Raw genomic sequence first — 15,184 nt, 5'->3', positions numbered from 1 at the left:
GCGTAGAAATCGATGCAGATGCATAATCGTCTCTAGGTCGAAGATAAACCTGGAAAGATAATACTACCCCGATCTAACAGGTGCACCTTGAGAGGCCAGTGCCACTTTATGGCTGTTTAGGAGAGAAATAGAGTGACGGAATGTGGCATGTACAGGCTGGAGTTGGTCGCGAGTCGAGACTCTTGAACAGATGGTCTGTGCATCAAAAGTTCGGCGAAAAGAGATGATACTCTGGACATTTCGCCTCATCTTCGCAGCTTAGCAACTGCACTTAGTTCGATGTCAGAGTGCAGGAACAGCTTACTCAGATGCATTCGTGCAATCACTGCCGAGGCCAGCACAGGTCCTCGGCCGTATCTCCAAAGTCGCATCGCACCCCATGCGCGATCATCTCAAGCCGTCCGACAGTATACAACAGAGTCTAGAAGAGACGCTACACCGACGCGCGACGAAAAGCTCGACGACATCACGTCTGAGGTTCAAAATAGTCAACGTACAACTCTGGTTGATGGGGTACCACAAAAGAAATACGATCCGACCAAGACTTGGATCAAGAACAATGAACATCGCAAAGTCCGTGTACCCTCTGAAGATCAACAAGATGGCAAGATGCCCAACATGAATTTGGCACTGGAGAAGAAGATCAGAAGGGAATTACAATATCTACCGGACCCGCTCAAGCTCGCCGACCATGTCCGTGGCGTTCTCAAGAAGGGCGACGTCGAGAAGGCTCTTGGTCTCACTCGTATTGCCAGCAAGGACATGGAATGCATCGTCAGTTGGAATCACATCATCGGCCACTTGCTTTCCGAGAAACAGGTCGCCACCGCTCTGAAGATATACAACGAGGTACGACTTGTCTATGCACCATGACCAGCGCTGTCAATTGACGTTTGCATAGATGAAAAAGCGCGCACAGTTCCCCGACTCGCATACTTACGTTATCCTCCTTCGTGGTCTATCCGAACCTCCCGTTGCGGCAGACACCCTCGGCAAAGCCCTTGCCATCTACCATTCACTGGGTGCTGAAAACTCTAGAGTAAAGCCAACAACCATACACACCAATGCAGCACTGCGAGTGTGCGCACGCGCAAATGATATGGACTCTCTCTGGGGCATAGCCTCAAAAATCCCAGAGAAAGGGCCTGGCGCTGCCGACGCTTACACGTACACTACAATCTTGAATGCAATCAGAGAGCATGCATTATTGGAAGGCGGCAACAGAACAGACGACAGCGAGATCGCTGCACTTAGAGCAACAGCTGTTCAGCAAGGTAGAAGAATCTGGGGAGACATTGTTGGAAGATGGCGATCTGGAGACATCGCCGTCAACGAAGAGATGGTAGCCGCCATGGGTCGCCTCTTACTCATTGGTCTGCAGCCAAAAGACTGGGATGATGTCCTCTCCCTGATTGAACAGACCATGGGCATCCCTCGTCTGGTCCCCAAGCTCGGTAGCAAGATGAGGATGGCCTCTCTGAATCTGCCTATTCGCATGCCCGCCGATGTGAAGAAGGATCGCAAGGACATTACAGAAGGCGAGGAACCCGAGACCGAGTTTGACCAAGCACTTTTGCTCGACAGCCGAGGCAACCCATCCGTCACACTCGTCAAACCAGGAAACAACACCTTTTCACTCCTTCTCGAGGCCTGCAAGTTGGCACACGCTTTCCGGACGTCATACGAATATTGGGATCTGCTCACCAACAAATCTACATACGCACTGAAGCCCGATATGGACAACATTCATACTTTCATGCGTATCTTACGGCAAACCCGCGCATCTGGTCGGACTCTCGATCTAGTCAAGGATACGATCCCGGCTTACGGCTGGAAACCTCATCGCAAGACCTTCCGCATTGCGATGAGTGCCTGCAGCCGCGACAAGAACAACCCAAACGTAATGAAACATGCCAACCAACTTTTCGAGCTGAGCGAGCACTATCAGGTGGAGCCTGACCCGACGACACTCACTCAATACATGGAGTTGGCCCTCTCTACGCAAGATGGAGAAGTCATTAGCCAAGTAATCGATCGTCTGTCAGATCCTATCACGAAGTTGAGGTCAATTGTCTCGTTTGGAACATTCGACTCGGGTAGGACATCAGTAACGGCAAGACATGATATTGTGGCCCTGATGAGAACAGTCATTGGCGCCATTGATCAATTGATGAAAAAGCAGTTAATCCCTCAGGATCAGATGCAAGATTGGTCTCAGAGACGATCAAAGCTGAGTGCTTTTGTCACAAGGCTAATGGACAGAATGGATGGAAAGAACATCGTTCCCAAAGAAAAGCTCATAGAGTTAAGAAGGGACAGCAGACAGCTGAGGCACCTTCGCCAAAACCTGGTGAAAAAACAAAAGAAGAGAGACGGCACGTGGGTTAAGAACAAGAAAGACCTCGAGCCAAAGGCCTTGCAAGATCTGCCGTTTGAGGACTGAGAAGACAGCATCACTTTGATACTTTCAATGTACAAATAGAATATTCACTTGTATAAACATTCACATATGCAAACGCCATGCAAGGCATCGAGTACATGGTTTTGCCATGCTGTTGAGAAGCTTGAAGTGAAAAGGGTCCAACGTCCGGGTCAGCGTCGCATCGAAAAGGCGAGAATGTCCAGGCTTGACAATCAAAGTTCTTCTAGCGTTTGCTAGCGTGGCAGAAAGTCGCCGCCCTGTCGCAAAAACGCAGCAGCAGCCAACCACTTTTATCAAGCCGCGCGCGCCTTCTCACTTTTCTTTCTGCAACCTCTACACTCTCTCTCTTTTCATCAACCCCCCTTCTTCTATCATCTCTTTTTCACTCTTGAACTCTTTGCATCACACGAACGCAGAGTTCATCCCACAACACTCCGACAACTCCCACTTTCCTTCACACAAACACCCATCATGTCTTACGGCGGTGGTGGTTACGGCGGCTCGCGCGGCGGCGGTGGTTACGGTGGCGGCAATGGCTACTCTGGCGGGTACGACAACTCGAGATCCTATGGACAAAGCTCCTACGGCGACTATTCAACCAGTCGCTCTTACGACGGGTACGATTCTTAATAAGACTCTGCTCAGCTCTGCTTCATCTTATCTCTATCCACCCATCACTTCTCATTCATTCACTAACATTTAGCAGTGGCAGATCCGGCGGCTACGGTGGTGGCCAAGGCGGCGACAGAATGGGCCAGCTTGGTTCCGGTCTCAAGAGCCAGCAGTGGGGTACGTCTTTCCCATATTTTTTGATCGTTGGTTTCAATATGCTAACCGTCTTGCAGACATGAGCACCCTTCCCAAGTTCGAGAAGTCCTTCTACAAGGAGGCACCCTCCGTTGCCGAGCGCTCTCAGGCCGAAGTCGACGAGTTCCGCAAGACTCACCAGATCGCCGTCTCGGGCAAGAACGTCCCCAAGCCCGTCCAGACCTTCGATGAGGCTGGTTTCCCTGGATACGTTATCAACGAGGTCAAGGCCCAAGGCTTTGCCAACCCCACTCCTATCCAGTCCCAGGGCTGGCCCATGGCTCTCTCTGGTCGCGACGTCGTCGGTATTGCCGAGACCGGTTCCGGAAAGACCCTGACCTACTGTCTTCCCTCGATTGTCCATATCAACGCTCAGCCTCTCCTCTCCCCTGGTGACGGCCCCATTGTCCTCATCCTCGCCCCTACTCGTGAACTCGCTGTTCAGATTCAGGCCGAAGTTAACAAGTTCGGCAAATCGTCGCGCATCCGCAACACCTGTGTCTACGGTGGTGTTCCCAAGGGTCAACAAATCAGAGATCTCGCTCGCGGTGTCGAAGTTTGCATCGCCACTCCCGGTCGTCTGATTGACATGCTCGAGTCCGGCAAGACCAACCTTCGCCGCGTCACCTACCTCGTTCTCGACGAGGCTGATCGTATGCTCGACATGGGTTTCGAGCCTCAAATTCGCAAGATCATCGGCCAGATTCGCCCTGACCGTCAGACTTGCATGTGGTCCGCTACCTGGCCCAAGGAGGTTCGCGCCCTCGCTCAGGACTTCCAGCACGACTGGATCCAGGTCAACGTTGGATCCATGGACCTTTCCGCCAACCACCGCATCACCCAGGTTGTTGAGGTCGTTTCCGAATTCGAGAAGCGCGACAAGATGATCAAGCACCTCGAGAAGATCATGGAGGACAAGGACAACAAGTGCCTCATCTTCACTGGCACCAAGCGTGTCGCCGACGAGATCACCCGCTTCCTCAGACAAGACGGCTGGCCAGCCCTCTCCATCCACGGTGACAAGCAGCAGCAGGAACGTGACTGGGTTCTCAACGAATTCAAGCAGGGCAAGAGCCCCATCATGGTTGCCACTGATGTGGCTTCTCGTGGTATCGGTATGATTGAACAACCCCCTCTCCAACACTCACAGCACCTCCCCTTTCCCTTTCCTCCACTACACTGCCAATTCTCCCCTCCTCCGTTGCTCGCACTTGCGTGATCTGAAAGTGGTGCTCTATATCGAGCACTCGGTGCGCCTTTTGCATACGTAACCATGTTCCTTATAGGCCGTCCAGTTTACTGGTTCCTTACTCCGGATCCTTGGGAGAAACTTGCTCGATTCGAGGCCTTTGTTTTTTCATTTTGGCTTCGCATCGTACCTCTCGCCCTCTACTTTGCGCTTTGTGCGCCTTTTTGCTCAGTAGAGAGTGAGATGCAGGTATTTTCGCCGCGCACCGCTGCATTGTAGTTTTGTTACGCGCTTCCAAGGCATCCGAGACGGTAGGACCTCGAAGATATCCTGCATGATATCTTCTACGGCCTGTGACATGTGATTGCTATGATTGCTATCTGCTTTTTCTACAAAGCCTCGACTCCTATGGAGCGCACAGAGTGTTGTCAATATCACTATTGCACGCCTCTTCATCAGATTACGCGACCGACAAAGGCTCGCTTTTGATACACACTGTTCTCGCAACAGGCATGCTAACCCTTGCTTTCAAAGATGTTCGCAACATTACCCACGTTCTCAACTACGACTACCCCAACAACTCTGAGGATTACATTCACAGAATCGGCCGTACCGGTCGTGCAGGTGCTATGGGTACCGCCATCACCTTCTTCACCACTGAGAGTGAGTTTTTACCCATTTCTGGCCATATCACAGAACATAAGCTGACATACCCTCCAGACTCCAAGCAGGCTCGCGACCTTGTTAACGTCTTGGCCGAGGCTAAGCAGAACATCGACCCCCGTCTCGCTGAGATGGTCCGCTACGGTGGTGGCGGTGGTGGCCACGGTCGCTGGGGCGGTGGTCGTGGACGTGGTGGCGGTGGCCGCGGTCGTGGCGGCTTCACCAGCTCCAACAGCGCTCCCCTCGGTCGTGACTCTCGCTGGTAGATGATGATACCCTTTTCGTGCTTTTTGTTTCATGCCTCTTTCTGGTCTTCTCGGCGTTTATGGTTCTCCTGGTACGGAGCCAACCCAAAAGAAAGAATTGCGTTTTTTTTATCAGTCTTTAGTCCTGCATACTAATCAAGGCGGACACGGAGTTTTCATGACGAGTTTGGGCGTTTTTAAGCATAACGTTTAGATTGCGTTGCTAGCTATCATGTCCTATTAAGCAAAAGAATAGAAGTTTTACTGTAAACTGTTTGTCCCGTGCTGTGCCCATCTGAGAACCAGTGTTACCTTGAGCCTTTTACTCTACATAGGCTTTGCATTGCCGTCATTTGATCTGCTGTCCTTTACGTTTTCTCTTCATGGAAGATGTAATAGTGGGTGCCTTGGACCCTAAGATCGAGACTCGAATCAGGAATGTTCATGATTACTATCATTGCAGTCCAGCAGACAATCATCATGAGCATGTCTCTGCCCTCGAACGATCTAGACTGACCTTCAAAATAAACATATGGGAATTGACCTTTCACTGTTGATCGGTTGATCTAGGGAATTTCGACACGAGATCAGGAGTGGCTCGGCTCTTGCATGCTTCCACCTCTTATATGTGCAAACTTATACATATGGCTCATGCAAAACCATCATTGCTGTCTTCTCTACATCTCTGCATTTCTGCAGAATCTGTTTTGTGAAAGTTGCCAGCGGAAGGTGGTTCGCATGGCTGCTGGTGGATGACCCGTCAAACAAATGCTCAGGATTGTATTGGTGATATATCTCAACCACAGCACATCAGATCGTTACAGAGAATTGCAGATATGTGAAGTCGTCTCCTTGAAGCATAATGACAGTGTGTATATAATATGTAAGCTCGTTGTTGCCTTGATCGATGCCCTTTACGTTTTTGATCAGTGGTTGAGCGTATCACCCTGACTCCAGCATCCCACTTTGAACTTCTCATTGCTCAAGTAATGAAGTGGTCAATTGATGTCAGAATCATCACCAATATCATCGACTGCCTCTTCTCTCCCTCGATGCTCGGTGCACAATGCCTGTCTAAGAAGCTCCTATCACCCATCAAAGAGCCGCGAGCACGTGGGTTCGAATTGATGACATTGCCTATCATGCCAACCTCGCCCAGACCTCCTCGCTGCATATCAATATATGGATCCTATAAGGATAAGAATAGCGATAGGTTGGATGGGATAGAGGTGAATACACGTGGATGGATGCTACTCCGCCTATCTCTTGGAAAGTAGCATGACACGCCAGGTCACAGTAGAGCAAGCCCCACTACATGTTGCATGAGTGTGGGTCGTTTGTTCAGGCCGACGGCCTGCGTCGCAACAATCTGACAATTAATGACCGTGACGACGGAAGGCGATAATTGAGGTCAGGTGCAACCAAGAAAGATATCCACGTGCTGAATGCAACTCCATAGTGGTGCCTATCAACGCAGGCCTAAGTGGATAAGCTGGCAGCAAGTGTGGTGGAGGATAGAGTTTACGAAGGTAGCATCAGCAATCAGCATCTGATTCCTCATTCCACCACCTGCATCATCAGCTTTCTCCCTTTTGTGATGAATCACAATGGGATTTTCCAATGCACTCGAACCGTGGAACATCATAACGCTTGAACCACAATCCGAAAGTCACAACACAAGCGACAAGTGTTGGTTGGTGAGCAAAAACTGGGAAACACAAAAGCACTCGCCAAAAAGGGAAAATATTAGCAGCGTAGCAACAATTAGAGTTTGATACGTACCCTGCAAAGCAAGGTTTGGGGCGGAAGGAAGGATGCGATAAATTCTCCGATGAAGGGTTTCGTATCCAGAGAACGAGCTATTCGTTGTCGGCAAGTGTTGCAACACTTTTTGTTTTTCTGCCCCAGAATTGCGTCGTGCATCCCCACAAGAGGGTTGAAAAGCAAAGTTGGAAAAAAGCATCCACCAAAAGAAGGATTAGAATAGTTCTCACGTACGTAGGGTAGACGGAATAAGAGGGCAGGGAAAGGATGGATGATGGGGAAAGCGGGAAGGGAACGAACGAGTCAAAGCAGAGCCAATAGAGGAGTTCTCTCCGAGTTTGTCCGCCAAGTCGCGAGCGCGCATGCGAGAGACCCCATCTGATGACGATGAGCAGAAGGAAGCATGCAGCCCACACAGACCCGGAGACCCTTGGACTTTCTTCGGTTGTACGGCCGTAAAGGTGAGACATCGTTCATGCGACGTTCGTATGCTTTGGGCAGCTCATCGGGGTATGGGTATACATTGGGAAGGTAGACAAGCCTGATAGCGCGAGATTGGGGATCGTGTCTGCAAAGCGAAGTGAGAGAGTAGATGCAATGCGGGCGCAATCACAGCAGAGACCGGGTAAGTGCATGCTTTCGGATGCACAGAACACGAAGATTAACACAGTGTCTCGAAGCCGACGAAGCGTGTTGGACACCTCTATCCTTACTCGGCACGAGAATGAGGAGCCTATCTCCTGCAGCATAGGTTGTTCAAATCGAGGTGTTGAGAATAGAGCGCAGTGGTGGAAACGTGAACATCCGCCGCCGAGATATCCCTTTCATGCAAGGAAAGCGCTTTGCATGTGCCATTCTTTGCGCGAAAGATGAATCCGTGAGGCACGTAAGGCAAGTATCAAAAGCTTATTTGATTGCCCTTTCCGCATATCGCGGCTAGACGAGCGACTTCCTCAATCATCGACAGCGGAAAGATTCCAAAACACGTCACAATGCCTTTTCTGCACCTTCGATACATACGTTTATTGTTAATATGGGTAATGCCAAGCATGGTCGCGACAAATTCCACCGAATAGGCAAATACAAGATGGATGTGTCGCGGGATATGCAATGGCTCGAACAAGCCCAAGAGTGGATGGTGTCCGAAAGCTTCAAAAATGAAAATGCATGAGCATGACTAGGCAGGCCAATGTCGAGAAGAGAATCTTCCTCGAACACGGCTCGAGAGCGTCGAAGATGGTTTGTTACTCTTTGATACACGGAACAATGTATTGAATGAATGAGCCAAACTAAAGTCGGCCCGGCATATTTACAATCTTGATGGACTGCAGCGTATTCGTATGGAGTCCAGAACGCGCCATATTATACAGACACCAGAAGACGGCATAATCAATATGTGTATAAGGAAATGCAGAACCTGCAACTCACGGTTACTGAAGGCTACAGACGGGAAGTGATGATCTCTGGAGTGATGACCCAGAGCATGCACGTGGACGACGTAAGCATGCAGCACCAGGATCACAGATTGTCGACCACCTCACAGGAGTCTGGGTCCTTTCTGACAAGCTTGGCTCAGTGCCAGACGAGTAGACTGCAACTCTACCGCATGCAGGTCAAATTCAATGTTCCTGAGGGCTGTTGAACATTCCAGATTTCCAATGTCTATGGTCGAAATGGAATGATTGCAAGGGCGGCACCACTGCACCGTCTTGTCACATCAGAGCCATGAGCGTGGCCAACATTCTGCTGTCTCGTGCCGGCTTTCCGGTTCCTGCAGTGAAACCCTAGACCGCTGATGTTGTATGCAGCAAGGGAAGCGGGTCAAAGATGCTACTCGCGACAGAAGGACAGAACTGTGTGATATGAGTTCTGTACGGTATGTTGGCAGGCCGCGGAAGGGATGCTGTCTTCGCCAAACAGATAGAGGTTCACTAGAGTACCTTGACCAATTTTCGCCGTAACAATAATCTAAGTCTCAAATACACAAGCCAATAATAGCCATAGGGTACAAGATGAGAGGACCAGGTGTGTTGTCCGTGCAAATCTCGTCAAGCAAGTCTCATGGTCGATAAACAGAAAACTGTCGCTGGTCCATACAGCAACCAATACTACAGACTGTCAAATAAGGTTGACGATCGATGAATGCTCAACCGAGCATGAGACATCGACTTGATCAGTTCGAGAATGGTGGGACCGTAGAGCAGCGCCGTCGGCATGAGCAAATGTTGGCAGCTAACATGCTGGCTGGGTCGGCAGCGGGGTCTATATACCGTGTTGTGACTCGAGCAGACATGTTAGTGTGTGGCCGTACTCTGCATCGTCATGCAGAGCCACTACTCCGAGTACAGAACCATCCAGCATCGATCTACCTTCTGAGACTCTGCGAGAATGTCACACGAGATTTCTCAGTGGAGAGCCTGGAAGTTCAAGAAAGCCATGGTCTGATTCTCCTTGTCATTCGTGCGGCCATTGAGAAAGCTAGACCATGAACAGCATCTTGGAAGCAGGGCAGTGTAAGGGCATTGGGATCCAGACACCGCCACCTAGAGTCTTCACTCCACTTCATATATGAAGTCGTGTCGTCTATTCTTACGTACATCCATAGCGCAATACAGAGGTTGAGGTGGCAGGTCGAGTGGCTGATGGTGAGCGGCTGCAGGGTCGTCGCTGACTTTGACCGGTTCCGCCGTGGCCAAAAAGACCTGCATGAAGAAACGTTGGATCCGAATCCTGCTTCGTCCGTTGTAGGTTGCGAAATGCGAGAAGTGGGAATCGAATGATGTTCTGGAGTTGGAACGGACCATGCTTCGCAACTGTGCACTCGGTGGTTCTGAGACCCTTGTCTCTACAAGTATGAATCGTGATTGAATGCTCGGGTTTAACAAAAAGATGATCAGACACAACCCCATCGAAATCTTGGGTCCTTGCATATTGATGCATACTGACAGGCGCGCCGTCGCTGCCATCTCCCGCGCTGCCTATTCCTAAAATCGCTTAGAGGCCATGGTACTGTAGCATTTGTATCGTGCTACTTGATACATCTCGCGCTATCGTTGAACAATATCCATAAGGCAAATGTGCAGGTTTCATGACGCTCATCTGCATGTCTGCATTGCTTGCATGTGCGTAAACCAAAAGAGGTTTGTTCTTCTCTTTAGGCATGAGCAATGAGTGAATATGCGGTCTTGTTTGTATCTCGTACTTGAGGGCTCGTCGGTAAAACCAATCCTTCGGACTGGAAAGGTACATCTTCATTTTCCATTCGTACTCGTACGCAGGGTCTAACGCGGTGATTCTCTTACTTGACGTTGAAGCGTTGAGGCTCTGCGGGATGTCAGACGACACTTTCACTTCGCTCCAACCTTGAAATTATATCAGCGAGCGAGGTGTTCAAAGGCGCAGCTTGCATGCACCCCCTCCTAGTCTGCGAGCTTTGGATCGTTCAGACGCGGCCTAGATGGCATGTCGGCAGGCGAATGAAAGAGGCTGAGACATTGATACTGTATCTCATGAGTATCTTCCAACGACTATTTCAGATCTCGCGTTGGCATGCCGGTTTTCAGAGAACAAAAAGTGGTCAGTGTTGTTGCAGATGTTGAGGACGCGGCACGCTAAAGGCAAGCTTGAGCAGGGTCAGTCATTTCGGCGGACGGCTAGACGGGAAGAGCCATCGACCAGAAGCCCTGCCATCTCGAGTCCAGTCGGAAGGATACAACAGCACCGATCTCTTACGCCGGCCCTTACAGAGCCACGCTTTGAGTCGCATCCAGGATGTCCTCGATGCGGCTGTAGGGGCTAGCGTCAGTTACAGAAATTAGGCCACACGTGCTAGATGCATGTAAAGATGACTGCCTTGCAGGTGATCTAGCTTGTTTTAAAGTGGAAGAAGGGTTTGACAGCTCTTCACTACATCTCCCCCCCCTATCGTTCCCCTTCATGCCGAGGTGGGCGTTCTGAGTGACCAATTCAATTATTATTAGGTATCATAATTATTGAAACATGTCAGCGTCAGCTTCCAATGTTTCTCTCACCGCCACAGAGATTTGTGTCCGGAACCACGGCCTGGGCCACGTCTTGTGACCAACCAATCGCAAAGCAACAAAATCGACAAATATCGAAACCGAAGTGATTTTGACCAGTGGGAGTCTGGATGAGCTCTGTTAAATGCCGTGTTTCTGTAGAAGGTATGCCGCTGCGACTTGCAAGTAACAACTTATCTGACACGTCTATACCCTGGCGAGACGCAGCTGTCGCGTTTACGGTTCAATTCTATAGAAAACCACGGATCGATGGGAACCGATTCGTGGTATGCTCTCTATTGGGCAGGTGCAATCTCACAGAATTTCAGACTGAGCTTGGACAAAGACATGGCTTGTAGCTGCGCACCCTCAGGTGAGGTGGGGAAAGCGGGAAAGTCTGGTAATAATGTCCCGGGTTAAATTTCGATTCTCAGCATCAGTCAATTGCCTGTCGAGTCAGTCCCTGATGGTATTCTCCTTACGAGGTCTGACTCGAGATGTAGACGAAAGAGCATTGTAGAGAAGTACAATGACGTCCGATACGGGATCGAGGTGGACATGCCTGGAGCAGTCGCATTCTCTGATAGAGAGGTGGCACCTTGGACGTGGATTGAGATCAAAGTCTTCCCCGCATTGCGCTATCAAGAGTTTATTGCCGGTGGGTTGACTTCGCTTGCGCAGTGATCCACATCTATCTTCAAATTCATGAAGGTCAATGTGGTATAATAGCGAGCTTGGGCCGAGCAGTAGGGAATGGAATTGGACGATGGCGCAAGCTGATCGGGCGCGGCCGAAGGGATTTGGCAAACACTGCAACGGCCAATTGTTGCTGAACAGTGCAAGGTAGACAGCTATTTAGGCACAAGTTTGCATTCATATTCTCGTATGTGCAGAGAGCAAACAGAGTGGCCCAGAACGAGAATCGAGAGTGCTACAAGTCCTCTAGACCGGCATCGGAGAAAGGTAGACGTAAAGTGGACTCGCGTAGAAGCAGAAGACGGTCAAAGCATCGGCAGATCAAGCCTGTTGCATACATAGAACGACTCATGCTTGACCACATATGCGGGTTAGCGCTCTCGGACCATGAATTGCAAGTGAGAGTCGTTGATATCAGCGTAACAGTCTCAAGGTGCAATGCATGAGTGACGTCTGGGATGGAGGGGCAAAGCGATGTGCATTCTGGGAACAAAGATGGCGAAATGGATTGGGCAGAGATAGAAGAACTTGTGATCGACAGAGATGTATTTTTTTGAACAGAGCGTTTCTCGTCCGTAAAGCGAGGGAAATTGATACTCGGACAGAGCAATAGTGCGGGCGTAAGACAGCAATTGTCTCGTTCTAAAAGTGGGCAGGTGCATCACCATGCAGGTCTGCGCATGTGCATACTCGCACAATGGATTCCAAACCAAGTCCGAAAACGAGTAGTAGACCAAGAAAACCCCCTCGGATGGGTTTGTCAGAGTCAGTTTTTCTGCTTACGCACGGGAGCGGCCGGAGGATTGATTCGCTGCACCGAATCGAGTAGGGAAGAGCAGGTCGACGGGCGAAGGAACGACTATTTTGCAACCTGTCACATTCTGGTGCCAACCATCAAGATCTTGAAGGGTGTCGATTGTTCCTTGGTCGTCGCCGGCGGTCTCCAGTGTCCCGGCACCACGCACCCCTCTCTTGTCGCTGCCTTTCTTGGCCTCGTGCCGCGACACGTCTGAACCCGACACACGAGCCACCCTGCTTTTGCAGACCAAAGATCAGCATCATCGTTATTAAATAAAGTTTGACGCCGTCTCACGCATGATTTGAGGCAGCTGGCCCACCCTTGTCGTTAGGCTCACTCTATCGTAACGTTAATCCATCGACACGGACAGCCCTTGTTGCCCCCTGGTCTTGTCGCCGTCCGGGCTTGCCGTACTGATCTGTCAAAAACGCGCACCGTCTCCCGCCGTTTTTTATCGCCCAGCGTCAGGCCAGTCCGTCTTTGGGAACCTTTTGTGCACTACACCGCTCTGCTCCCGCGCCAGATCGTCCTTTTGGTGGAGCTTGTCCGCTTATGCACATCACATTTCCTTGGGCAAAAACACAACCTTTCCTCGGCCGCTCGCTAACTACCTGCCTGTCCGCAACGCGCCGCCGCCAGCGTTTTCGTCTACCCTCCAAGTCCCCTCACTAGCAGTAGTGCTTAACCCTCGACCGCGACTCTGCTTTTGGCGTAGCATGTCCCCGACTTACACCACTTCACCAGCTCAGCCCGCTACCGACACGTCTCTAAGCGCGCTACTCGCGTCGCAACAGATGAACGGCCATCCGCAGTCAATGGACGCTCGCCAGCAGGAATACGCTCACCAACCGCCGCTCAAGCAAGAGTATTCGCAGCAACCAGGTTTGAATTCGCCCTACGCTTCCTCGTCCTATACCGGCAACCTTTCTGAGACCCTCTCCTCCCCAGACCAGAACCAAGCTGCCCAATACCACCCAGACGTAAGACAATTCCTTCCTCTCTTCACTGCCAAAGTCTTGCTCACTGACGCGCCTGACAGTCTGCGCGCTCTGCCTCATTCCCCGAGTACCAGCAGCAACCCCAAGGCCAGCCGCAACAAGCTCAGCGACCATACCCCGAGCAGGGCGCTCCACGTTACCAGCAGCCAGGTGGCCATCCACACGCTGCAATGGCTCAATCAAGTCGGTCCATGCCTCTTGCCAGCGCGTTGCGCGACACGCGTTCTGACTCGGCCATTGCCATAGATCCCACAATAGCTGCGCAGACGCCGCAATACCCTCAGCAACACGCATACTCCCCATACCCTCCCCAGCATGAGATGCACCAATATCCAGGCCAGCCTGGCCAGCCCATGTACGCGCCGCGCCCCGAATGGGGAGCATACCACGCTCAACCTATGCACTACCCCGTGTCAGCCGCTGGTGGACCGCCAGGAATGGCAGCCGCCGTTCCAAGACCCCCAGGTGTAAGTCAAGGCTTTGTAAGACTCAATTGACGCGTCGGAACGCGTTTTCTAACTCTTCGCAGGGAGGACATCCAATGTCTACCGTATATTCGTTTGTCCCGATTCCTGGTGCGCAGCAGCACAAGCGTCCGCGTCGACGATATGAAGAGATTGAGCGCATGTACAAGTGCGGATGGAATGGCTGTGAAAAGGCATATGGCACACTTAACCATCTGAATGCGCATGTCACTATGCAGTCGCACGGCGCAAAGCGCACTCCCGAAGGTATGCAAACAAAGAAAAGAAAAAAAGAATTATTCGAGTGGCACGCATTCTGCGTCGCAGTGTCGCATTATTTCCTTAGTGCTTACCCCGACCGCTGGGCTGGTTAAACCACCCTCCTTGTCGCGGAAGCTAGCACGCCAGCCATGCTTAAATCTCCCTAGCGCATGCACCCCGTAACACAAGCTGCACGTGGTTGAACCGCGCTAACTCACCGTGTATAGAATTCAAAGAAATCCGCAAGGAGTGGAAGGCCAAAAAGAAGGAGGAGGAGAATGCGCGCAAGCAGGAAGAGGAGCGTCAACGTCAGGAAGCCGGTCGTGCTGCTCAAGAAGCCGGCACCCCGACCCAGCCCGCCCCGGCACAGTACCCGCAACAACACATGATGCCTCCGCAGGCCATGAGCAGTGCTCAACTACCGCCCATCGGCTACGCTCCCGCTGCTCCACCTACTCCTCAGCAATACACTCCATCACAGCAGCAAGTAGACGGAGCACAGTCTTACCCCGCTGGCCAGATGTATGCCGCCAATGGAGGCTATCCTCAAAGCCCCTATGCTCAGGGCGGTCAGATCTATCAGCAACGTTAGATAATCACGCTCCATCGTCATGACACTGAGGCTGACGGGACAATAGATCCTGAGCAACCCCAGAATCAGGCATATCGACACAACCAATAGTTCTGGTTCCCAGCCCGCGACGAGTCAGCGCCCTTGTAGTCCGTCTCGGACCAAGCGCTGATATCAATAATTCTTTTTTTCCAAGTCCGCGCGAAAACCTCCGGACGCAGCTCCTGCTACTGCTCTTGCGGTCGAGCTTGCAAGCGTCTTTCGCTCATCATTGCAACCGCAACAT

General features: G+C 51.2%; 3 protein-coding genes across 3 annotated transcripts; all 3 read left to right on the top strand.

Annotated features, from left to right (window-relative positions):
• Positions 1-618: 618 nt before the first annotated feature.
• M437DRAFT_45525 (uncharacterized protein) lies at positions 619-2,443 on the top strand (the record flags this gene model as incomplete). The annotated part of the gene is made up of 2 exons (XM_041021098.1): positions 619-849; positions 902-2,443. 2 exons carry the CDS (start codon positions 619-621, stop codon positions 2,441-2,443), a joined length of 1,773 nt encoding a protein of 590 aa, XP_040880889.1.
• Positions 2,444-3,171: 728 nt separating this feature from the next.
• On the top strand, positions 3,172-5,347 carry M437DRAFT_46039 (P-loop containing nucleoside triphosphate hydrolase protein; the record flags this gene model as incomplete). Its single annotated transcript, XM_041021193.1, has 4 exons — positions 3,172-3,211; positions 3,268-4,344; positions 4,953-5,081; positions 5,139-5,347. The coding sequence occupies 4 exons, from the start codon at positions 3,172-3,174 to the stop codon at positions 5,345-5,347; spliced, it is 1,455 nt and encodes a 484-aa protein (XP_040880888.1).
• Positions 5,348-13,320: 7,973 nt separating this feature from the next.
• Positions 13,321-14,919, top strand: M437DRAFT_74429 (uncharacterized protein; the record flags this gene model as incomplete). The annotated part of the gene is made up of 4 exons (XM_041026235.1): positions 13,321-13,584; positions 13,644-14,069; positions 14,132-14,333; positions 14,555-14,919. 4 exons carry the CDS (start codon positions 13,321-13,323, stop codon positions 14,917-14,919), a joined length of 1,257 nt encoding a protein of 418 aa, XP_040880887.1.
• Positions 14,920-15,184: the final 265 nt, after the last annotated feature.

The sequence above is a fragment of the Aureobasidium melanogenum genome (genome assembly GCF_000721775.1).
Source record: "Aureobasidium melanogenum CBS 110374 unplaced genomic scaffold scaffold_7, whole genome shotgun sequence".
NCBI classification, from domain to species: domain Eukaryota; kingdom Fungi; phylum Ascomycota; class Dothideomycetes; order Dothideales; family Saccotheciaceae; genus Aureobasidium; species Aureobasidium melanogenum.
Note: the sequence above shows the minus strand (reverse complement) of the source record. Positions and strands in the feature narration are given on the sequence as shown.